Here is a 26,187-nt window from a genome sequence, read left to right on the forward strand (position 1 = left end):
TTTTTTTTTTTAATTTGGATTTGAATTGTGCTAAGAAACATCTAAAGGGAAAAAACTTTATATATAACAAAGGTTTCTTGTTTTTATATACTTCTGCTATTTGATTTTAGTAACAATTACCACGGAAGTTTTATATGAAGGTATACTCACAAATCTCACTCTCGGGCCAGTTCCCATCCTCTCCACCCTCTTGCACTTTTTATAGTCATCATTTTCTATTAGTTATTTTTTTGAATTTTTGAAAAAAATTTTTACTTTTTCTATCCTTAGAAAGTATGACAACTCTGCCCTATTCTGTACCCTGTTCTCAAAACTATCAAATAATTTCATAAGCTTTCCATGTTAGAATATACAAGACAGCCTCATACTATTTTTCAGGCTCTATGATATTCCATCGTATGGATATGTCATAGTTATTAAACCAGTCTTTAATGAATAGGCTCTTAGAGTCTTTCAGTCTTCTGCTATTATGAACAAAATTGCATGAGTATCACCTCGTACACGTGCAGGCCTATCTACAGGGTAGTTTCCTGCAAGGAAACTTAGAATTCCACCACCGTGAAGGTGCATAGGTACTTGTGATAGCGTTGGCCTTCTTCCTTCTCTGGGACTCACTTTGTTGTGTACTCCCACCGACAACTTCGGAGAGCTTCAAGGGTGGGTTATCACCCTTTCAGATCTTTGCCAGTCTAATATGCAAAATATAGTATCTTGATCTGGTTTACATTTGCATGCCTTTTTAGAGAAGTTTGAGGTCAGTCATCACATCACCTAAAGGCCATTTGTGTTTCCTTTTTGGCAAACTCTGTTCCTGTACTTCATCTGCTTTATTATTGGGTTATTGTTCTTTTTTTTCTTACTGATTGGTGGTGCTCTTTATTAATAGGGTGATTAATTAGCTCTAAGTCCATGACATGACCTCCAAATATTTTTCTCAGTTTAGCATTTTCTTTAATCTTTGAAGTTTTTTGTTTGCCCCATATAGAAGTTAATTTTTATCTAATGCTTTTTTTTTTCCATTTTTTTATGGCTTCCAGATTTTGAATCACAGGGGGCCTCCATTATCCCTTTTCCACAGACACACCTAGAAATTGACCCCCTCTTTTTTGCAGATTTTCTGTGTTATTTTACATTTAAATATTTGCTCCATTTGAGACTTCCATTGTTCTTCTGTAAAGTACAAATTCAACTTTCTTTTTTTCCAGACAATACTCAGTCGACCTAACTCCTTAGTGAAAAAGCCCAACTTTACCCCCATGTAAAGCCACGTTATAAACTAAACATTTGGTAAATGAAAAATTCCCACTATTTCCTTGTGAAACAGAAACCATGGGTCAAGTTTTTTTGGGGGGGAAATACTGAGGTCCTCCTTTTTTAACTTATAGGCAGCAGCTCTTCCACCTTCCCCTCCAAGGGTAGTGTTTACTCATGAGTATGCGAATGAATGAAGTTAACTGAACCCACCTGTTCCTCTATAGAATGATGATAAAATCTTGTCTCGTAACATTAATCTCAAGATTTATCTAAAGACAATGTCTTGTTTCTCTCAAAGTAAATTGTCTCTTTGTCACAAAACCTAAAGCAGGCTTTGAGTAACTTTTTAGTAACTTTGAGTAGCTTTTTAGTTGCTCAAAGAGGTTGCCATTCGTGAGCCCTTAGAACAGTTCTGGTCCCCACAGCAGCAGGGGCAGCCTCTCAGAACTTGTCAGAAAGTCCCGTCCTTGACCTACAGAATCAGTGGTCCTGTTGGGGGGGGAGCCCAGCAATCTGCATTTAATGGGCCCCGCAGGTGATTCTGAGCAGGCTCAAGTTTGAGGCTCATGACCTTACAAGTTATATTTAATCCTTCAATGGAAAATTGCAACTTCAGAGTGCTGCCCTCTCGCTGGATAAGTTTAGTCCTTATCTTGACGTGGAAAAATGTAAAGACTAGCAGGAAGTGACAATGTCCATTCTTTGACAGTGGTATTCTTAGAGTAGAAAACTTCTGGATTTTTCCAGGAGTCACAGATATCTTACTAGTGCTTTGGACAAGTACGTCTTACATCCAGAATTCTGCCCATTGGGTCAGTGCTTCCCTTTGTCATATAATAAAAAACCAGCAAAACTGGTTTTTATAATATGCTAGGAAGTTTAGGAGCATTGAAAACTTCTCTTACCCTACAAAAGCATCATTGTTCCTTCTTGTCCCTTGCCCCTCTGCCTTTAAAAATAATTTGATATCAGAACAGAATCACATTTACTTCTGATGACTGTCTGCCACATCATAATTGTGCTTATGCTTGGCAGGACAAGGCATACTTCCTGTAAACAGTAGTATCTTCTGAGTCTATTTGCCAACCAGCTCAGAGCCGTGGTTCTGCAATTTTGCTGGATCTTAGAATCAGCCACATAGCTTCCAAAAATCCTGCCACCCAGATTATACTCCTATAACGCAATGAACATATCGTGGCCAGGGTGCAGGAGTGGGAAGTTCTAAATTTCCCACTCGATTTCAGTGTGTATTCATATTTGGGAACCAGAACTTGTGTGTTTCCTTTAAAGTGATTTTGGTTTCAACAAAAAAGACTTCATAACAGAACTACAACATGCAAGAACGTGGTTCTAAAGATGCCAAATACAATCAGAATAAGAAATTTGTACTTCAGTAGCAACTTGCTTGAAACTGAAATTCGCCTCCTTTTTCCATGACTTTCTCATCGTTTGAAGGATCTGTGTAGCAGCACATCTTTCTCTGCATCCTCTGTTCCATAGTGACAGTCTGCTAATTATGTTGGGTGCAGGGAAAGTGACAAAGTATCAACAGGGGTCAATTGTTAGACTTTCCCAGTGTCTCTGCGTTGATGCATTTTGCACTTTGATTCAACCCCCCTTTGGAACCTTGGATCTCCAGAAGCTTCTATCTCAGAGAGCTCCTGGGAAAGCCGTGCTCCTTTTTAGACCTTCTCCTGCCTTCTGGTCCATCAGATATTGCACTGTCCACAGCAGCAGTTGACAGTCCCTCCAGAAGTCCAACATTTTATTAGTTGACCTTGCTGTACGATTTTCCCCGTAGCCCGTCATAGCTGCCTGAAAGGGGAGGTGAGGGTTGAGCACAAACCTTTCTACACATCCTGCTTTCCCTGGAGACAGGGCCCTGCTCCCAATAGAGTGAACATTCTCTCACATTGGCCCTGGGGCAGGGTGTCCCTAATGTTCTGACAAAGGTGCCATTTGGTCATAAACAGTGTGGTAATAGGGTGAGGACAGAAGGGAATTGTGTCATCCCTTTTACAACTCCAGGTGGCTCTAGATCCAAACCCTGAGGGAGCCCATGGAGAGAGCTTGGGAGATGACTGAGTGGCCGAGGTAAGCCACTCCTCCCATTTAACAGTTGAAGGGGCCAGGAAAAGAACTGGTACATTTGGCTAAGTCCCCAATCAAGAGACTTTTCCCATTAAACTTTTGCTTAGGGTTCTATAATGGTGTTCAAAGTGTATTTTTCCTGCCTGTTATTAACTGTAATCTAACTAAAATTTCTGGTGAATTTAGTGTTTGTTAGGTTTGGTCAGTGCACACATAGGCGGGTAGTGTTGCTCAGGGATGGCCGCCCAAGAGGACAGGCCGTGAACTCGCACCCTGGCCAGTGGGGCTCAATTAGTTGAGTACAGTCCCACAAACGGAAAGGTCTCAGGTTCAATTCCCAGTCAGGGCACATGCCTGGGCTGCATGTTCAGTCCCTAGTCGGGGCGCGTACGAGGGGCAAAGAATTGATATTTCTCTCTCACATTGCTGTTTTTCTCCTCGTCTTTCTCCCTTCCTTACCCTCTCTTTGAAATCAATAAAAGAGGGGGAAATTGTTTTTAATGGTAAACTTGGTGGGGCGGGGAGGCACAAATGCTCTCGGCCATTCATTCAGGTCCTAGAAAGTGCTCCAGGGATTTTTCTGATTCTAATCACTTTGCACGAATGAGGAAACTGAGACCCTGGAAAGCTCTGTTATGCTTGGCCAGGTTTTCTTGCGATTCTTCACAATCTCACAGTTAAAGAATTTTTTGTTGTATTTTGAAAAGTGAGAAAAAGAATTACCACTCTGAGAACATCATAAAGAGCATTTTCCTAAATTGTGATTCAAAAAATGGTTCTGCCTATTTTCTTCCTTGCTTTTTATATGAAGTAGCTGGCTTCACGCACACAGATTTTAGTGAACAATGCCACATATGAATACAAATAGAAACAGATTTTGTGAAACATTAATGTCAGTCCATTAGTTGAAAAAAGTACCAAAATAATCATAATTCACTAATCATGTTTAATAAAATGAACAGGCTTTTTTGGATTTGTCAATTAATTTATAAAGTTCTAACAGTCCGAGATCTTGTAAACTTTAACTGATTTGTAGGGATCATGAAGTTTTATTTATCACACAGGGTTTTTTTGTTTTGTTTTGTTTGTTTTTTGTTTTGTTTTGTTTTGTTGTGTTACCAGGTACTTATTTTGCACTTGTGATGATGCGTTGCAAAAAAAAGTTAACACTGGTAGTAGGATCCTCTGGTGAATTCTCAGGTAAGACCTCACACAGACTTCTTTGAAGTTCACTCAGGGTGATTCATCAAGAAAAGAGATGCCTTTTGGGTTTGTGAGCTCATTTGCCCACAGATGAGGTTCCCAGAATGAGAACTGGTAGGAGAGGCAGTGGGCGGATCCCATGTGTGTGGAGCTTCAGAGATGAAGAGGGTGTTTCCCCTTCACTCGCTCCCCTCGCCTACGTCAGGGATTAATTACAAACTAGGAAGAAATTGTTCTCCAAAGTAACAGGTCCAACTAGAGTACTTTTTGAGATTCTTAGTCTCCCATTGAACATCTACTGAGGTAACAGCTGGTGCCTAGAATTGTGATAAGGTATAGAGGCTAGAGGTAGTGAAGAGAGAAGTGGGTTAGAAAAAAACCGACTTGTAAAATAAAGGGAACAAGCTATCGGTGTAGTAACACAGCTGTTCCTTTTGCCCCTGAGACAGCCTCATTCGCTCCACATGAGCTAAAGTTCTGTTCAAATAAAAGGTCGTTTTTCCTGTAATCTCTGAGCTGATGGATCAAGCCAGGTCCTTGATAAACTTCATAGTTTGTTATTAATTTTTGTCATTAATAAAGGTTAGTGTTATCATTCCTTTCCTCTACAACATATTAGCTTTTTTCCCCAAAAAAACCTCATTAAAGAACATTTTTCTTAGTTCATTGAATGCAGTGTCGTTTGTATATTTTTCAGAGCTGTTGTATCACTACTGTTCTGTTCCACATCTTCATAACATTTATTCCTAGTATGTTTTCAAGATTTTTATGTGCATTTGAAAATGAACACAATTTCGTATGTATTCATTAGCAGTCTCTGTCGTAGGTTTTTGTTTCATTTTGTGTGTGCGTACCTCAAAGGCAGTGTGGCTCATTATGTTCTGAATCTTTAGTGGGTGAGAGGCTTCTGAATCATGGTCTCTATCAAAATGTTGGCCCACATAACAGGGACTTCAAGTCCAGTTCCTGTGTCAAAACCTTGCACATGTCATAAAATTGCACAATGTAGGAGTGGAGGAATTTGACTCCTTTTCAGGGACTTGTGCCTTTTCTAATTTGATGGCTGTATTCTTTTGCCCTGAAGATCAAAAATGAGAGGATCCCCTTCATGCTGTCCAGATCGAGGGGTCTGTAAATCTTTGGTCACGCAGTACCTGCTGGGGGAATCACTGCAGCTAAACAGCCTGCTGGTTCACCCAGCCTTTCGGTAACACCTCCCCGACCACTTACCCACGTACTCAGCCTTAGGAAGCTCACTAGTGGTCCTGTTTGGAGACGGATTTCTGTTCTTTGTTGTGTCTTTTAAGAATGTTCACTTCTGGTCTTAGAAACTAGTTCATGTGTTATCAGTATTACTTGACTCGCTTTCCGGATTCCATTCTGTCACCTTTAAACCCTAGGGGATTTCTCTTAAAAAAAAAAAAAAAAAGCCAGTTGGTGAAATTCTGTCATTATAAAGGGAATACAATTGTATTTTCTTTGTGTGTGTAGTACATTTTAAGTAATCTGTTCACCAGGAGCAGGATGCTTCTTTGGACCATTAGAATAACAGAGGCTCTTCCATCATGTATTTTAATAGAAGAGCACCATGTAATGACATTAAAGACTGTTGTTTCCTTCCCCAATTGTATGTTCTCTTTTTCCTCTATATTTTCCTATATTTCCACACTTTTCTATATATGGATTATGCATGTATTATTTTGCTACATGTGTATTATTTTAGTGCTATTTAATGGCATGGATACCATGTACATTCTTAGGTATTTTTTTTACTCAGTATTGTATGATTCATCTATATTGATTACCATGGTCCAATATTAATGTAATGCTACTCTGTAAATTCTGTTCACATCTCCTTGTATATATGTGTAAGAATTTATTTGCAGACTGAGGAGTTCATTTTCACTAAATATGGATGAAATGTTTCTCCAAAGGGGTCCCTCCATCATCCCAGTAGCAGGGTATAACAGTTTTGCATGTTTTCAATACTTGGTCTTTTTAGACTTTGCAATTTTTAACAATCTGATGAGTACGAAAAAGTTATTTTCATTTACATTTCCCTGAATACATATTTTAATATTGTAAGCATTTACTAACCTCTTCTGGGAATTGCCTAATTCCCATTTCTTAGCTATTTTTCTCTTGGGTCCTATGCCCCTTTCTTGTTGGTTTCTACTAATTTGTCATCTATTCTGGATGATAATTCCAAGGAGGTCACGTGCATCGTACATATCCTCTCCAAATCTGCGGCATGGCCTCATACTTTCATTGTGGTCTTTTGATGACCGCAGTTCATTTTAATACAGCTTTTTGCATGTATGATTGTGCATTTCTGTTTTAAGAAGACCTTTCTCATGAAGTCGAGTATTCGTTGTTTCTTTTCATAACTTGAGCTTTAGAGGTTGGAGCAAAACTTTATTTAGGTCTGGAGTTAAATTTTGTGTTGGTTGAGGAAGGAATTCAGTTATATTTTTTCTTCTCAGATAAATAGTTGTCCCAGCACCATTTATTAGATAGTCCATCCTTTCCAGTAATCTGCAGTGTCCCATTTGTGATATGTGACGTTTACATGTTTGTGTGGAGTTCAGGATTTTCTATTCTAGCCTCAGCCTATTTGCCTAATCCTGTGCTGGTATACATTTCACTAATTACTGTAGTAGTGGGTTTTTTTCCCCATTACCACCTATCCCCCCATACCCTCTTCCACCTCTACCTGCCCCCGCCCAATTACCACAGAATTTTCTGTGTCTGTGACTTCTTTCTTGTTTTCTTTTTTGCTTGATTCCCTCCATCCTTGACCCCCTCCTACACCAGAGCTGTTAGCCTGCTCTCTATCTATGAGTCTGTCTCTATTTTGCCTATTAATTCAGTTTGTTCATTAGATTTCACTTAGCATAATGTTTGCCAGGTCCAACCATGCCGTTGCAAAGGGTAAGATTTTCTTTTTTGTGGCTAAGTAGTATTCCATTGCGTGAATGTACTGTGGCTGTTTTATCCACTTATCTACTGATGGACACTTGGGCTGCTTCCAAATCTTGGTGATTATTAAATAATGCTTCAGTGACCATAGGGGTGCTTATGTTCTTTCAAATTAGTTTTTGGGTTCCTTTGGTTAAATTCCAAGAAGTGGATCACTGGGTCATAAGACAGTTCCATTTTTAATTTTTTGAAGTAACTCCATGCTGTTTTCCGCAGTGGCTGCACCAGTCTGCATTCCCACCCGTAGTGTGCAAGGTTCCCCTTTCTCCTTATCCTCACCGATAGTTGTTTGTTTACTTTTGATTATAGCCATTCTAACAGGTGTGAGGTGATATCTCATTGTGGTTTTAATTGGCATTTGTCTGTAATTACTACAGTTTTACACTAAAAATCTAGAATCTGGTAAGGCAAGTCTCGCTATCAAATCATTTGTCTTGTTGACTCTTGGCTCTTCGTACTTCCCCTATTCATTCTTATGTCTGCTTAAAATTGAACCACTTATTTTTAATATGCTTTTATTTTTCACCTCTTTGGCATTATGTTATTACTGTTACGTATCTTAACATTTGTTATGAACTACACACCACAATTTACTATTTTTGTTTGGACAGTCATCTTTTAAAGAGGTTTACATATGGAGGGTGGGGTGCTCGCTTTGGCAGCACACGTCCTAAAACTGGAACTATACGAAGAAGGTTATCATGGGCCCTGCACAAGGACGACATGCAAATTCAAGTAAATGTGTGGAGCGCTTACCTTTTACCAATGTAGTTTCCATTTCTAATGCTCTTAATTGCTTTGAGTAGCTCCATATTTCCACTGTCCTTTCCTGCTGCTTGAAGAACTTCTTTTAACATTTTTTCTAGTGCAAGGCCTGCCAATGAAGAATTCTTTCAGCTTTTATATCTCTGAAAAAGTCTGTTTTGCCTTGGATTTTGTTGATATCTTAGAAAGATATTTGTGCTGGGTATAGAATTCTAGTTTGACAGTTTCAGCACTTTTAAATATGTTGCTACACTCTTTTAGCTACACTGTTACAAATTAAATCTATCATTTTTTATTTGTTTGTAACATCTCCACCCCCACCCCACTCTACCCCCACCCCCACCCCACTCTACCCCAACGCCCGCCCCCCAGCTGACCCCTGGTTACTTTTAAGATTTTCTCTCTTTGTCACTGATTTTGAGTAGTTCGATTGTGACATATCTTGGTGTCATTGTATGTGTGTTTATGTTTGGGATTTGTTGAGCTTCTTGAAACTAGGTTTATATCATCCATGTCTCTACCCAACCTTTTGAACATGTAGAGTACAGTTACATTAGCTCTTTTCTGTGTTCTTATATTTCTATTGGTTCTAGGTTAGTTTTGACTGGTTTTTCTCTGAGTATGGATCATATTTTCATGCTTCCTTGGAAGCCTGTTAATTTTTGCTTAGATGATGGTCATTGTTCTGTGCTAGACATTTCTGTACTTCTGTAGTTATTCTTGAATTTGTGGTCTGAGATGCAGCTATGGTTCTTAGAAACAGTTTTGTCTTTGAAGTTTTGCTTTAGTAGACAGAACGAGAGCAGTATTTATTCTAGAGCTACTTTTGCCTCACTAATGAAAAAAACACCCTTTTGGGTACTCTAGCCTGTGCCTTATGAATAACAAGGGTTTTGGGTTTGTTTTCTTCCTGTCTGACTAGTAGGAATAGTTGTCTGAACAGTATGTCTTTTATTTCAAGCCCTGTAGAAGCTCTAGGCACTGTTTTCTATTCCTTTTCGGGTATTTATTTCTCCTGACCTTGAGTAGTTTTCTCACATGTGTTGTACTGATTAGTACACTGCTGCGTTCTCAAGGTTCTGCAGATTTCCAAGGTTCTCTCTCTGAACAATTTTCTCCTTTCCAGCAGTCTGTCAGAATTCTAAATCAAAGTACCTAGAATTCCCACCTCCACCTTCTCTGCTCAGGGAGTTTATTGGCCTCCTCCTAGATTCTTCCTTATTGTACTGCAGCCCTGAAACTCCTCACCCTCAGATACAGGAATTAAAGTTGCCAGTAAGTGGAAATTGAGTGAGCAAGAAAGCAGCATTTTTTGGCTTTCAAATTATGTATTAGATAAAGTTCTTTGTATTTCTTAAAGTAGGTAATTAGTTCTTAGGTTCATAAGTCTTGCAAGAGTATTCTTACTTCTTGGGGTCCTTTTACCATGCTCCTGCACCTGCAGATAGTGGGTGAACCTACGTCTGCCAACACCAAGCGCCCTGTGCCTTAGAGCTAGAGGGTTAAAGAAACACATGTTCTTTTTCTGGGACTGCGCTGCTAGCACTCTGCTGCAAGCCATTGTAGCAACTAGGTTCTACAGTAACTGTTCACTAACCTGATGTGTCAATAATACCTCAGTGGGAGAAAGTGTACTGACAGATTTTGAGGATACTAAGAATGAAGCAATTGGATTACTACTCTCTGAATCGATGAACCCATAGTTAAGTCTTTCTTTATAGCTTTTCATTGCACCTATAAACTAACATATTTTGCCATGCATAATGCACAATTTTGCCCAAATTTTGAGGGAAAAATCAGGATGCACGTTATACGTGGTAGTATTAATACTGTATCTATATAAATGTTTTTAATTCTTTTATTTATCCTTATGCCTTATAAGTGTAGCTATAGAAAGCAACAATACCCGTATACAAAATAATACCCTGGAATATGATATTTGGTTTGTTTCTCCATACAAATAAATAAATAATTGAATTAAAACATTAAAACAGACGGTGTTTGGGGTGGTTTTTCCCCCCTGAAAGCTCGGGCCAAAAATGTGGTTGCACATTATACATGGGAGCACATTATACATGGCAAAACATGCTATCTTTTTAACTGAGTCATTGTCATAAAAAGAAGTATCTCCGTGTGTTTAATTATCTTTGTTTTCTATGGATAGGATGAGGTGCAGCTATTTCAAATGGATAGTGTAAATTTGCTTTTATTTTTAGGGCTGGTTTCTAGTCCTTACAATAACACAAAGTATGTCAGAGATGTAATTCAATTATCCAAAAAGGTGATTGATTGACTTTCTCACTTCATAAAGTTTTAGTATTTGTTGTGAGCAATATAGATATCTTTTAACAAACAATAATAATTACAGGGTAATGGCTTATCCCTTGAGTCCACAAACTGGCCTGCTGGCCAGATCTGATCCACTGCCAGTTTTGCAAATAAAGTTTTATTGGAATACAGAGAAGCCCATGCATTTATGTATTCTTGCTTGAGCAGAATTGAGTAGCTACAACAGAACTATGTTCCATGAGGTCTAAAATACTTACTACGTGGCCTTTTACAGAAAATGGCAACTTCTGGTGTAGTCCATTGGTGATGAAGTGAGGTAAAATCTTAATACCAAAAACTAGGACTCAGAAAGAGAAGTAGAGATAAACTAAATAGTTTTACTCAGGTGGGAGGTTCAATTATACTGTGGTGGAAGGCATCTGAGCAGCAGAATTAGAGCCTAAGCTTCATTACAGCTCATCCTGGAATGTATTTGAAATACTTCGCCAATCTCCAAATTGGAAATGGACATATCTGAAGAGAATTCTTAAATTCCCTTTTATGGTCAATAACTACATTTTAAGATTAGCAATTATTTTAAAAAGGAAAATACGAATTTGGTAATATGAACAAATTTAAAACGCTCTTTGAAGTTAGTGGTTTAATTGCAGTTTTCTCTGCTGCTTATTTTTCAGAAAAACAATATAAAATTTAGAGTTCGAAGGTAATACTAGAGCTTAAACACTTTATGGCAGATGAAAACATTTTGTTCACTCTGCTTTAGAGACCACTGTGATTCATGGATATAAAAAGTAATCACAGCATTTCTCTTATTAAAAATATTACTCATTTTCTCTTTTTTTTTGTTTTTGTTCTTTTATTTTTTTAATTATATTTTATCAGTTATTCTGTTACAGTTGTCTTGATTTTTTCCCCCTTGGCACCCCTCCACCCAGCACCCCGCCTTTCCCACAGGCAATCTCCCCACCATTGTCCGTGTCTGTGGGTCTTGTAAAAGTCCTTGGCTTTATAGCATTTCCTATGTTGTACTTTACAGCCTATGACTATTCTGTAACTACCTGTTTGTACATCTTATTCCCTTCACGTTTTTCACCCATTGCACCACAACCCCCTCCCATCTGGCAATCATCAAAACTCTCCTTGTCTATGATTCTGTCTCTCTTCTTCTGGTTGCTTAGTTTGTGTTTTATTCAGTTGTTAGTAAGTATTTTTGCCATTTTATTCATAGTTTTGATCTTCTTTTTCTTAAATAAGTCCCTCTAAATTCTCATATTATAATGGTTTTGCTGATGACGAACTCCTTTAGTTTTTTCTTGTCTAGGAATCTCTTTATCTGCCCTTCAATTCCAAAGGATAGCTTTGCTGGGTAGAGCAATCTGGACTCATAAGTCTGTGCTTTTCATGACTTTGAATATATCTTGCCATTCCCTTCAAGCCTGCAAAGTTTCTTTGAGAAATCAACTGACAGTCTTCTGGGAATTCCCCTGTAGGTAACTAACTTCGTTTCTCCTGCTGCTTTTAAGATTCTCTCTTTATCTTTAACCTTTGGCATTTTAATGATGATGTGTCTTGGAGTGAGCCTCTGCATCCATCTTGCTTGGGACTCTCTGTGCTTCCTGGACTTGCATGTCTACTTCCTTCATCATATTAGGGAAGATTTCTTTGAATTATCTGTTCAAACAGATTTCCAATTTCTTGCTTTCTTTTCTCCTTCTGGCACCCCTATGGTGCAAATGTTGGACCTCTTAAAATTGTCCTAGAGGCTGCTTATGCTATCCTCATTTTTTTTTGTATTTTTTTTCTTGTTGTTCTGATTGGTTGTTTTGCTCCAAATCAATTGATTTGACTCTTGGCTTTATCCACTATGCTGTTGTTTCCCTTTCAATTCTTCTTTATTTCAATTATTTTCTGACTGGATCTTTTTTATGCTCCTGAGTTCCTCACTAAGTTCCTTGAGCATCCTTATCACCAGTGTTTTGAACTGTGCATCTTATAGATTGCTTATCTACATTTCGTTTAGCTCTTTTTCTGGAGTTTTGATCTGTTCTTTCATTTGGGCCATGTTTCTTGGTCTCCTCATTTTAGCAGTTTCCCTCTGTTTGTTTCTATGTATTAGGTAGAGCTGCTTTGATTCTGTGTCTTGGGACTGTGGCCTAATGTAGTAGGTGTCCTTGTAGGGTCCAGTGGCCCAGGCTCCCCTATCACCCAAGCTGGGTACTCGAGGTACGTCCTTTGTGTGGGCTGAGTACACCCTCCTCTCTTAGTTGAGCCTTGGTACCTGTTGGCAGATCTATATGAGGGATTTACTCAGGCCAGTCAGCTGCAAGGATTGGCTGTGACCACTGACCACCAGTTTCTGCCCTCCATGGAGGATCAGCTGTTCAGGAGCAGGGTGGTGGTGCTCCAACGCGGTCTGTAGCTGTCCACTGGATGCTCTGACCTTGGGGTTTCCCTGGTGTTGCAGGCCAAGGTTAGCCCTCATCTTTGTTTTCCCAGCGGCCACCCTGCCTGTGCTATAAAGCAGTCTGAGATGGCTGCTGCTAGTGCTGGCTGGAGCTCACTGAGGCCAGCTGTTGCTTGTTTGAGAGGATTTAGGAAGTTGTGCATCAGGAGCTAAGAACAGCCATTCATATGGAAAAGCAGCTTGGATGGGCCAGTTGGGTGGGGTGGAATTCTAGGGATCTCTAACATGGGTCAAACAGCATTAGCCAGGGGGATGGAGTTTCAACTATGGTGCCAGCTTGCTAGCTGTGTGACTCTGTGGTGGGAGCATTTAGAAAAGGGACGATGGCTTCTGCTCACCTCGATGCAGACACTTCAGTTTCTTCCTGTATGCCACTGGTGCCTTTCAAGGTGCTACCTCAGTGCTGGAGGGACAGAGTCTGAGTAGCTGAGTCTGTGTGTGGGTTCTTTAAGAGAACCTCCTCAGGGCTCAAGCAATTTCTCCTACCATCAGTCAGAAATTGTGGGGGCTTATCTTCCTGGCACTGGAACGCTGGTCTGGAGAGCCTAGTGTGCGGTCGGGGCTCCTCACTCCTGAGATAGCTCTCCCGAATTTTTATGCACCACACGTGGGTGAGGGACCAGCCTGTTACATATCTGCACCCGTCCGACCAGTCTGTATGGATGTGGCTTCTTTAATTCCACAGTTGTCAGACTTCCATCCAACTCAGTTTCTGATGGTTCTGAGTGATAGTTGATCTATATTTTAGTTATAATATTGATGTGGTTGTGCACAGAGGCGAACCATGCCTGTTTATGCCACCATCTTGACCGTAAGTCCAAAAATATTACTCATTTTCTCTTATTTCAACTGGGTAACATTGGATCTATTTAATTTAGTAATCGGGGCTTTCTCTTAAACTTCTTATCCCTTCACTCTTCATTTGGGATGGATTATGTGTATGCATCCATTGATAAGAGATTTTCAAGGGGTTTTGGTTTTTAAGATCAACATACAATAATTGGGGTAGAGACCTAGGTAGGAAACATCTTGGGGCTTCAGCTTCTATTTGCAAAAGAAATCATTGCCTAGTTCATTTACTAATATGAAGTGCCCAACACAGTGCCTTACATGTAGTGAGTAGTCAGTACCACTTGCTGATGAGAGTGGGGATTTTAGTGGACACAGTAATTCAGTGGATGTCTGGAAAACAGGAAGGATGGAGGAGTGACCAGCAGTATAGTGCAGCAGGAGCAGCTGTGGCCCCGAACAGTGTCGGGCTGCTCTCAAGAACCACAGAAGCCCAGGTGTGGCCCAAGGGCCAAAAGGGGAGGCGTGTGAACCTCTTTGCACTGAATCGATGTCTGGAATGCAGGGGTCTTTTTCCAAACAAATAATGTTTGAGAAATCTGCTCAAAGTAAATGAACTGACTCCATTCTAGCATTTAAAGGTATCTCCTCAACTTAAATCATGCAGCTCCCAGTTGTCAGTGTGTTCTCTACTCTCAAATATGAACAGGTACAAAGCTCGACTTGACGGTTGAGAAGAGAGTACGACATCATACAGTGAGATCAAGATAGTTTTTAAATGATAGGAAAATATGACTGAAGAAAACCGATTAAACAGGAAACAAAAGAAAACTTTAAAGGAAATAATAAGTGGCATCAGAGAGGCTGTGCTATTCATAAAATAAGAGGAAACGAAGGAACGAAGAGCTTTAGAGGATCGATCTAAAAGGAATAGGGATTTTAGAAAGGTTAAACAGAGACAACGAGGGAATGGTTTAAAACATAAGTATTTCTGAAAGCTGAAATCAAAACATGTAGTTTTTAGGAGCCCGTGAGTTTCTTACACATTGAGTGAGAGAAGATGCGTACCTGAATACATTATGAGATTTTACAGTAATGTAAGACAGGCCTGGAAGGTTACAGAGCGATTAAAGTAGAATGGCTTCAAAGGAGTGCGAATCAGCGGTTGTAGGTTTCTTATCAGCAGCACCGGGGCAGTGCTTTCAAGAGTTCCAAGTCAAGGGGTGGTCACCTAGCCCAACCATCAAGTGTGAGGCTGGAAACGCATTTCAGATACATAAGGGCGCAAATTTTCTCCCCCATATTTCGTTCAGGTGTGTTCCAGGAAAACAGGTGATAACAGTGTGATCAACTTTGGCTAACTTAAGCAGGAAAGTAATTTATTGAAAAATATTAGATAACTAAATAAATTGCCAGGACCATTTTTAGAGAACCGGACTTGGAGAACAGGCAGAAACAGGAGGGTCAATAGCCTGAACCACAGCCAACAACACATCAAACCACAGAACAAGGCCAATGTCCCTTAGTCCCTTCTCTCAGGCTCCTGGGCTGTTACCACTGGGCTTCCTCACAGGAGCAACTCCAGATCCAAGTCCAGCAGGGTATGCCTGCCCGTGCCAGCCTAGGTAATGGCTCTGGCAGTTCAGGGAAGCTGAGAAAGGGCAATAGGGGTCTTCTGCTTCTATGGTAAAAAGGTGGCTGTGCCTCCCACCAAGACTGTCAAAATGGGGAACTTCTAACAGTAGGGATGCAGGTTTAGAGGCTGGGCGTTTCAAATAAAATGACACGTATCCACCTTAGACATCAACACTACATGCAGTGAGGGAAAACTGTAGCAAGACAGCCGTGAGACAGGCTTGGAGAACAGTCAGTCTCATGTCTAGACAGCAGGAGGTCCAAGGGTTTCAGGCAGAAGAAAAAATGGAGACTAAATAGAGTATTTGATACGATATGGAGAGGTGGAAAAGTTGAGGATGTGGTTAAGGCAAATGGTGCCAAAAATCAGGAAAGACAATTGGAAACTCCCAAGAAAACAAACAAGCTTCACAGGGCAGGAAAGGCGATCCCAGTACACTATTTAACTCTGCTATGAATGGTATTTGTGTAGTCAAAATGCACAGCAGTGGTTTTAATTCAAACAAAAATAATGATGTAACTATTGGGGAAAGGTGTGGAAGAGATAGTTATGGTATCATGAAGGAAATGTACATAAATAAAGAAAATGGCTAGACCCGGAAATGGCTGTGTAAGCTTCCCACTTGGAGATACAGAGGTGACCTTGGGGAGGTAGTCATAAGCTCTCTGAGCTAGTAGATTTTTAAAAGTCGGGTGCATTGATTTTCTAAATTGTTTAAATTATTTTTAAAACAATAATAGATGTAGAAAGGTAGTCCATCAGTTTATAGGTAAATGACTTCTATTCCAAAAGGCATGATTCAGTTTGAGATTCCTTTTCCTTTAGAAGCATTCAGGTACGGTCTGTCTGGGAGAAGTCCAGCCATTGTTGATATAACAAGAATGGTTTGTGCAACATCAACGCAACCTGGCAGTCGAGGAGAGTGGACTGGAGTGCACATGTGCAGGCAATGATGACCTCACTGTACTGGTTGGTGGGGGTGAGTGTACTGTGTGGTCGTTGCATTCATAATGACTGAATGAGTAAGGCAGTGAGTCTGCATCAAATATAGTAGTTACAGTTGGAAGCTAGGTATCCCTTTATTAAAACCCTCCTGCCCTAACCTGCTGAGCTGATGGCCAAAATCCAAGGGAGCCTCAGCTGTGGTCTGGGCTCCAGCTGGAGATTTCTCCTTTGGGTTATTTCACTAACGTGCTTAACCTGGTCCTCATTCTTTTCATTTAATTTCCATTTTCTTCTATTTCCCTTCTTCCTCTGTTCAAAATGCCTGTCTCATGTTTGGCTTTGAGACAAAGTGTATCATATATCTAGTTCTTTCCCTTGCCCAGATCTCCTACTGACTGGGCTAAAGGGAGTTTATTTTACTGTTCACAGTTTGTTAACCTACAGCAGGCCATGCCTTTTTCTCAATTTAATATTTTCCGGTGGCTCAGTTGAATGGTAGATAAGAACACCACTTGCCTTCCCACCGTGAGGCTGGGATGCTCTTTCTGGAGCACAGCCCACTTCTGTGCTCAATCCAGAGCCATACACAGTGAATGCTGCGTGAGACTTTCAACGGTCTTAAAAAATAAACTGCCAGTCTTGTTTTGTTTAACCTCAAATGGAAGCGATTTTTGTTTTTCTTGTAATGGAAGTAACCCACGCTCACCCTAAAATAATTTAGAAATATAAAAAGCTAAGAAGAAAATAAAACCAGAATCCTACCACACAAAGATTAATTCCAAAACTGTTTGGTATGTGCTCTTAGATACCTTATTCCTGCGCATATAATTTCCCTATGAAAACACAATTTTACTACTCACGCCTGCTTTTTAAAAACACGCATGGATGTACATCACTATTAATTGCATAACATTCCATTATATAAATGTACAGCAACTTACTGAATTATTCTGAGATTGGGCATTTAGGTTGGACTAATGAGGAAAAACATAAATATTTTTTAAAAACTGGCTGTGCTTCTTCTAATGTACAAACCCTAGAAACAACATAAATGGTCTCAGAATATCTCCAAGAAGTGGAATTACTAGGGTGTAACACATATATAGACACATCACTTTTAAAAATACAGTCAAACGCTACAGAATTACAAGCATGAAATTAATACCCCGTATTTTAGTTCTCAGAGATTACCTCCGCTAACACTCAGTGTGGATCTCTCCAGACTTTTTCCTTTATGGATACATGGAAATTTTACAGTGAGGGCTATAGTTTTATAATTTTTTTACCCCTATATAATCATGTGATACATATCTTACTGCAGCTGTAATTTTTCCTCTTTATATTTCTTGGAAGTCTTTTCAGATACAGAGTGGGACAAAAGCAGGTTTATTGTTCCTCATATGGAAAATAGTATAATAATAAATAAATAGTAATACAAGAATAAACTGTCTCAGGTACTCACAACTGTAAACCTACTTTTATCCCACCTTGTATGTAGAGATTAATCTCCAGGATATATAAATACATCTCTCTCTTTCTTTCTACACAGACACACACACATACACACGTTTTAAACATTCCCCTTGCAGGTTGGTAACGTTTGAGCTTTATAATTTACCTGCCAAGAGCCTTTGGAAATTTATTTCTCGATTCATTCTAAATACATACATACATACATACATACATACATAAAATAAGTAAATTTGACTGAGTACATGCCATGAGCAAGGCTCTGGAGAAACTAAGCTGCTAAGGACTGAGCTTTTGGTCCAGTGATCATACAAAAAGGTCTCCAAAAGAGGTATTTCAGGAGACTTGTTTACATTGAGGAATACCTCTCACTGACCTCCTGCTTAAGATTCTCGGGTTCCAAAAGCTCATGTTCTTGCATCCTTGCTGTTTGGGATCCAGGTGGACCATCTTGAGCAGGTGGCGGGAGAGTAGCTGCCCGGAGCCCACCCCCAGTGCTAGGTTCCTAGGGAAGGAGGTACAGACACCCCAGTCAAGTACGTTCCTCATTACGTAAACAAGATGTGGTGTAGTAATACAGTACTGTGCAGCTGTGAAAACTAAGGTCATTCTAAGTGTGCCGATAGTACTCAAACCCTGAAGTGTGTTGTAACAATAGTATGTGGTTTGCTTCTATTTGTATACCATTTTAAAAGGCGTGGTATGTGTATTTACGTAGACTATCTAAAAGCATGTCAAAGTAACTTAATAGCACTTGCCTTTAAGAAAGGGAATTAGGGCTCAAGGTTAGGAGAAAATATGCTTTCTATGTATATCTGTTTGTGCTGTTTGAATGACCATGGCTATTTATTTAAAGGGAGGGTTTTTTATTATGAAAATAAAATTACTTATGTGTAATCATAAAGTAAGATGGTATCAATATAATGAGCTCTTTATATAAACTGGTTATAAGCATGAACTTTGGTGTAGGCATGCTTACTGGCCATGTGACCTTGGAAGGGTTATTTAAACACTAAACCTTAGTTTTCTCCTATGAAATCAAGAGATAATAAAAACTACTCTGTGAGGTTGTATGAAAATGAGATAACAATTATTTGGAAAGCAATTAACGTGGTGCATAATATACAGTAAGCACTCACATGTTCATTGTGTGATAGTTAACACTAAAGGGCCATACCTTCGCGGGCTCCTGGTTGCTAGGGGTAGTACTCTAACTCAGTTGTCTCCTAACACAAAAGGGCGTTCGCTGGCCCACTCAAGTGAAAGTCTAGGGTAGGACCGCCTTTGGGCGTGGCTGTATCTTCCACCTCCCTTGAAGGGATTGGGACTCGCCTTTCTCCGGTGCTTAGCTCTGTTTTCTCCTACGTTGGCTCAGTTCCCAGGCAACTCCAGGATTATACCCTACTGCCTAATAACTTCCAGTGAAAAGAACCCAGTACTTTTCAACAAAAATCCCAGGACTGAGTGATTCATTCCACTTTTTTTCATGGGGCCCATCTCTAAACCAGTCGTCTTAGTTAAAAGACTGGAATGCGCTGATTAGTAGGCTCAGATTACAGTACTCCACTTTGTAACCAGATGGGAAGGGTCAGCTTAAAATGTTGAGCAATATCAGACCTTTTGTTTTCAGGCTTGGAAACATAGCAACCACGTGGACTGAAGTTCCTTTCCCAACAGAAGAAAATGGAGGCAGCAGATGTCGGGCAGGTGGAAACCATGGTGCTCCCTGCAGCCCACTGCTCGGCTGCCTGACCATTAATCCTGTTATTTTCTTATGAGGAGTGTGATCTTAGTTGGAGCTGAGGTTCCGGGAAGGTGCCGTGTGGGTGATCTGCACAGGATCTCCTCTGTGTAGCCTTGACTCCGGCTCAGGAGCCATGTAATGTGAAAATCTGTTTATAAACCAAATAACTCAGTCCAGCAAGGGGCTCTCCCTAACAGTAACCAAACATTGAAATGACCACGGGAAGAGACTTTCATCTGCTCTCAGGGCAGGGTGGGGTGTAGGCAGACATCACCTGCACTCTTTAAATCTGCCCATCCAGTTTTAGTTTTTTGTGTGTCTTCCCATTGATGTGTTCTTGAATTTGCTAAATGAAAGTAATGCTGCTCCAAGCCCTGGCCAGGTAGTTCATTTGGTTAGAGTGTCCTCCTAATGTGCCAGGGTTGCGGGTTCGATCCTGGTCAGGGCATGTACAAGAATCAACCAATGAATGCATGAGTACGTTTCTCTCTTGCTCTTTCTCTCTCTTCCCCTTCTCCCTTTCTCTCTCTCTAAACTCAGTAAATAAAAAATTAAAGTCATTTTTTAAAAAGTAGTGCTGCTTAGTTATATGTCAAAATTATTAGCCTTTCTGGAAAAGAGAGCCCAGTAGTTATGCCCATCCGCAGGTCTAGGAACTGCAAGTTCAGCCCCCACTCACTAGACAGTGGGGGCAAGGTAATGGGGAAACCCAACAGAAAACACCTTTTGGAGAAGGAAAGTAACACAGGGGTCGCCCTCGTGGCACTTCGTGTCCTCTCGACGCAAATGCTGGCACTTGTGCACTTGTTGGAGACCTGACTGGCTTGTGGAGTCAGTGTGGCTACCTCAGATTCTACCCTCTCAAAGCCTGGGTCTTTTTGGTGTGCATTTAGAAGCTCAGTGGCTGTCTTAGTGGCTGAGACATCATAGACCTTTTGTTTTCTGGATATAGAGAGTCTCTGGCGATACAAACGCCTTTAAAATTTAGTAGATTTTTCTATCTGGTACTTAGATTTGGTGAACTCTAGAGCTCGGTGTTTAGTAACCAAAGTCACACATCATGGCTAGTCCTAGTCCTTAAAGTTCCATCTCAGTTTCTCAGCAACAGATTTCTGGAGAATTTCCCTAGCCTATCGGTTTACTGCTTCCATAGGCCATTGCCTCAGAGCAGTTTGAAACAATAACCTCAGACGGGGAGCCAAAAGTACTAATATTCCCCAGGCTGCTGGTCAGTGGTTGGTTCTCTGTCATGAAGATTTAAGGAGAGCACAGCCTTAGGACCACAGAGTTGGGGGTCCCAGATTCTCTTTCCATTTGCCTTCTGTGGACTTCCACATGGGCAGAGAATACAGCTGTCTATCGTCTTGGGTTGCATTATACAGAGAAAAAGGCCTCCATGGCAAAGCTCTTTTCTTCTCTATCTTTCGGTAGGCCAGCCTCAAACGAGGCTTGTCTCTATCAGTGATCACTTCTCAAAGGCCACAGGAAGTGGCCCCCACACCCTGCTACCCTTCAGCAGGGCTGCCAGCCCCACTGTTGCACCCTGCTCAGCTAAGCCCACATGCTGCCACCTGCAGAAACACACTTTCAGGTTCTCGACTCCCGGTGCTTTGAGCACAAAGGAGATTTTATTGACTAACTGGAAAGTCTGGGGAAGACCCGTTGTTGACCCCAGTGTTTGTATGACCTGATCCAGAGCTTTGAATGGTGGCCTCAGGCCCCTTTCTCTCCATCTCTCTACTCTGCGTTCCCCTGCAGAGCTTCATTCTCAGGTAGCTTCCAGCTTCCACATGTCAATTTTACTAGGAAGGTATACCCTCTTCTTGCCAATAGTTACAGAACAATTTCTGGAGTTTGCCTTTGTTCACCCAGCTTGGGCTGTGTGCCATCCTGACCGGTCCTTGTGCTGTGAAGGACAGGAGAATGGACCATGATGACCAGCCAGGCCTGGGCCACCTGTTTGCAGCTTAGACTTCAAGGGGTGGGGGGTAACCGGGCAAATGTCAGAGCATTTGCCCGGTGAAGAGGGAGGGAATTTTGCTGGGCCAACCAAAACAACAGGACTACACAAGGATTGGACACAACATCTGGGAGGGAGGAATGAAGTTGAGAAAACAAACTGGTGAATTGTCACTCGTAGGCCTTCAGAGTCATGTTTAGGCAATACCAAGATAATCTGTACCACTAATGCAAGCCACATGGTAAAAAAAAAAAAAAACAGGGAAAGAGGAGAAATAATAACTTTACTACTATCTTATTTATAAAGCCAACAAACATTTTAACATATCATCAATATTAAAATTATTAAGATATTTCATCCTTCTTTTGAACTGTCTTCACAATCCAGTGAGCATTTAGAACTTACAGCCCAAGTCGGTTCGGATGGGTTACGTGTGGCCAGCTGCTTACTGTAGTGAACAATACAAACTGCTGATCTCTTTCTGTAGAGAAACTGAATATTTATCATCGGCTGATAAGTTGTTACTTTCGTTTCTATTCATGGGAAGTTATTTTGAAGTTGTGAATTTCCTCACTAGAAGAACCTGCCTTAAAATGAGCTGCGACACACATTGCCATGTGGAATATCTAGTTGGTGCCGCTTCTGTCTGAGCGCCCATCAGACCAACGCAGTTACTTCTTTAATAATCCGTCTTCGCTCATGGACTCTGTGCCCTAGGTAGTTGAGGACTCCTCTATTTTCTTCCCTGTGCCCGGTGCCCAGGACATAGAAGACACTAAGTGGGTATTTTTTAAGTGAAATGCAATTAAACTTAAAAGTAAGGTGAGGGCTTCTCATTTGCCAGATCTGATGACAAAGTGGCAGGAGTAATATTAATAGTTGAAGCTGAAGATTGGGTGTTTGCACTATTTGTTACTCTGATGAATGGCCATCTGTAGTCTGTGACTAGTTGTGTTACCATTCAGTCACTTAAAGAGAGGGAGAAAGATTGAATACCTGCAGGAGCCCAGGCTCTGCGCCAAGCACTGGGTATACAAAGATAAATGGGGAACAGTCTCTGCCTGGAAGGAAATGAGAACCAGATTAGTAAAATAACTCATATCCAATAAGTGTTATGATACAAATAAACACAGTGTTTGGGGAATCACAAGGAAGAGGGCCCAGCCCGGGTCAGAGATGGAGAGAGGCAGCAAAGTTTCACTGGGGAGGAGTTCATTTCAGTGCCTTGGTGCCTGCTGTATTCTCAGTACCTAGCCCCGTGCTTGGCACATGTATTGAATCAGCGAATAAAGGAACAAAGTGGCTCCTGGACCTTATCCTAAAGGATCCTGGATTTGTCCATCTGAGTGTACACAGATGATCACTGCGGATGAAGACAGAGTTTTCACGACAGCTCGGCCCCCAGAGCCAGAACGCTGGCTGTGGGGACCTGCAAGACCTGAGTGAGGAGCGGCTCAGAGGTGTGAGAGCAGGCGTGAGCCTGCAGCACTGAGCACTAGGCAGCGGCCAGGTTCCACACAGCCTCACCTCTCGCGATTGTCCGTATGACTGGGACAAGTGATTGTACTTTCTTATTCCAGGCCAAGCGAAGGCTGGAGCTGGGAGAAAGCGGTCATCAGTACCTCTCGGATGGTTTAAAAACCCCGAAGGGCAAAGGGAGAGCTGCACTTCGAAGCCCAGACAGTCCCAAAAGTAAGGATTCTTTCATCTCTGCTTCTCTGTGGTGCGGGTTCCCAACTTTCAAAGCTTGTGGCTGGAAGGATGCCAAGGTGTGAATAATTTTAGCATGTTTTGTTCTTTTTCATTTCTTTCTCTGCCTATCCAAAAAATAAATACAGTGTCTGCAGACACCCAGCAAAAAGTTTACAGAATCACTCCAGTTCCTAAATACGGACTTAAGGAGAGGCCTCTTAAAATGTGTGCAATTTCATTTTTCAACTCAGAATACAAGCTCTTTGTCGTGTCCTACAGTGAAATCTAATTCTATCTTGAATGGACATTATTACTTCAGAGACAGAGGTTAACTGGGTGTAGGCCAACTGTGCCAGAGTCACCGATGTCTGTGTCGCCTCCATCTCCAGCTCAGCATGAGGCAGCATAAGACTTGGCGGAGACCAGTGAATTGCAGCTCGCTTCCCTTTCCACCCATACAATCAATCATCATTTCCCTTGGGAGACAGAGAAGTAGGTGGGAGATGGCTGACTAGTCCCTTACGTCTCAGGCATTTAACGTAAAGGGTAAAGTAGACTTTGTTCTCTCTCTCCTTCCCTGCAGTTTATGAATTAGGCAATCCACAGATTATGTGTCCTGCTAAATTAAACCTTTGACCTGTTACCTATCCGAGAATAGATATAGTACTAAATAAGAAATTTCATTCAAGAGGGATGGGAGATTTGATTTAAGACTCTTCCAGATTCCTGAGTCTTCATCCAAATACTGCATGATTTGAAATATTGGTGAGCAAGTTATACACATGCACACATACTGGAGCCTGAACGGCCAGTTGTGGTGGGTTTGTCTGCACCCCGTCACAAGATGCTGCAGAGGTTTGTCACCTGGCCCCATCAGGTTAGGCTCCACACGTGCGGATCCTATGGGGCTACAGCACTTTTTCATTCATTCAACAGACATTTTTGAGCACCTGCTATGTGTGAGACACTTCACTAGCCCCAGGAAATGGGGTAAGCTAAAGTAGAAACTACTGAGAAACTTATAGTGAAAGCAAATAGGAATTTGTACTGTCTCTTCCTTTTCTAATAAAGCAGTTTCACCGCTTTCTCTGTAACTTCACAAGAACAACAGCAACAACTGCTTTGCTTCCAGTACTAACACTCGGGCTGCAGTGGGAAAGCGGGCTTGCTCAACTGCAAAGAAACCCTTCATTTCTTCACCTTTCCCCCTATTCCCCACCGCTCGGTTTTTGTTTTTCTTTAAGCTCCAAAATCTCCCTCAGAAAAAACACGGTATGATACATCCCTTGGTCTCCTCACCAAGAAGTTCATTCAGCTGCTGAGCCAGTCGCCTGATGGGGTCTTGGACTTGAACAAGGCGGCAGAGGTGCTGAAAGTGCAAAAGAGAAGGATTTACGACATCACCAACGTATTGGAAGGCATCCACCTGATTAAGAAGAAGTCAAAAAACAACGTGCAATGGATGTGAGTATGAGTCGCACGCCCACCCCATGCCCTGATCAGATGGGGCCCATTCAAACATTCATACCCGCACTTGACTTCTTAACTCATACTCTTCTGTCTCCTCCTCTCTTCCTTCCCCAATTCCTTAGCCACAGGTTCAAAGTCTCTTTAGGAACAGACTTATTTCGATAGTCAGAGATAAAGGGGTTTGTATTCCCTTAACTTTGAGTGAAGGGACCCTGGGATGAATTATGTCCTGCAGATGGGAAGTGGAGTGCTGTTCACTTGTGACTATGAGGTCCCTGTGTGTGATTTCAGGGATGCTTGCACATGCCATAACTCTAATGGGAATTTGGACATTAACTATGGCTGTGTATTGACACATCTGTGTAAGTGCACAGTCACCGAATATCTCTATCCATGCTTCTCATGGCAGATTAACTCACTTTCTGAATAAATGAACAGAGTTAAATGCTTCAGTTCCTTCTAGAAAGCAGAGATGATAATGCTTATCATCTATATATCTGCATGTGTGATTAAATTTGTGAATTATGACAAACACCTGAACAGCCAGTATTTTAGAAGGAACTATTAAAGCATAGTGGAAGGAATAAAGATGTTGTGAGGGTTGGAAAAAACTACTTCAAACCTGAGAAGAGGGTGTGGCCTGTGGTCTAGGAGAAACCCGCTGGGTGTTCTCTCTTCGTGGGGATGGTGCCTGCATCTGCTTCCGTACCCTCCGTTCCCTTGTTAGTTGTTGGTGTCAGACCCTCAGAAATGACCTAGGCCTTTTGTGCTTTTTGGATGATGTTTTGGGTCATTCCATCTTTCTTTCAATTTTTCCTCTTTTCTATGTTTTCCTATCTGCTTTCTTCCCCCGGGAGGCATATGAAAGGAAGGAGCTGCCTGCCTCTTCGCCCTTCAAATTTGACCCTTCTCAATAAACAGGCCTCCACTATTGGAAAGGACCCCGAAATAGCAGGGTTTTTTCACTTAATTTCTATGGCGTGAAAAGTAAAGGACTGCATATATTAAAAAATATGTATAAGTGTTCTGATTTCAACACTTGGCAAACAAACAGTGTGACCTCCTACGTCAAGAGGCTGCGTTTACCCAAAGGATCGTGTCTCCCTGCCCTCCCTCGATTGTTCATTTCCCCCCTCCCTTCGGCCTCTCAAGTAGCCATGAAGAGTCTGTGTTTGGGTTTCTAGGGGCTGCAGTCTGTCTGAGGATGGGGGCATGCTGGCCCAGTGTCAAGGCCTGTCAAAGGAAGTGACCGAGCTCAGTCAGGAAGAGAAGAAATTAGATGAACTGATCCAAAGCTGCACCCTGGACCTCAAACTGTTAACCGAGGATTCAGAGAATCAAAGATATCCTTTGTGCCACCTGGTCATCGGTGGTTAGCATCTCCTAGATTATTTCCAGAATTGACCGTCTTCTCTGGTTTCATGCTCACGTGTGTG

General features: G+C 41.3%; 1 protein-coding gene and 1 pseudogene across 4 annotated transcripts in view; both read left to right on the forward strand.

The window, feature by feature from the left end:
* Positions 1 to 26,187, forward strand: part of E2F3 (E2F transcription factor 3) — a 73,649-nt gene that overhangs the window by 37,075 nt on the left and 10,387 nt on the right. Inside the window, exons 2-5 of one of the 4 annotated variants that reach the window (XM_037153621.2) lie at positions 23,170 to 23,281; positions 24,218 to 24,271; positions 24,526 to 24,745; positions 25,936 to 26,094. In XM_037153621.2, coding sequence (XP_037009516.1) covers positions 23,170 to 23,281; positions 24,218 to 24,271; positions 24,526 to 24,745; positions 25,936 to 26,094 — 545 coding nt within the window. The remainder of the gene's footprint in view (positions 1 to 23,169; positions 23,282 to 24,217; positions 24,272 to 24,525; positions 24,746 to 25,935; positions 26,095 to 26,187) is intronic. The other 3 variants (XM_037153622.2, XM_037153624.2, XM_037153623.2) reach the window with 3 other exon arrangements.
* LOC119055424 (uncharacterized) lies at positions 8,174 to 8,288 on the forward strand (annotated as a pseudogene).

Source organism: Artibeus jamaicensis, unplaced genomic scaffold (assembly GCF_021234435.1).
Source record: "Artibeus jamaicensis isolate MK-2021 breed Jamaican fruit bat unplaced genomic scaffold, CSHL_Jam_final contig_482, whole genome shotgun sequence".
Taxonomy (NCBI): Eukaryota; Metazoa; Chordata; class Mammalia; order Chiroptera; family Phyllostomidae; genus Artibeus; species Artibeus jamaicensis.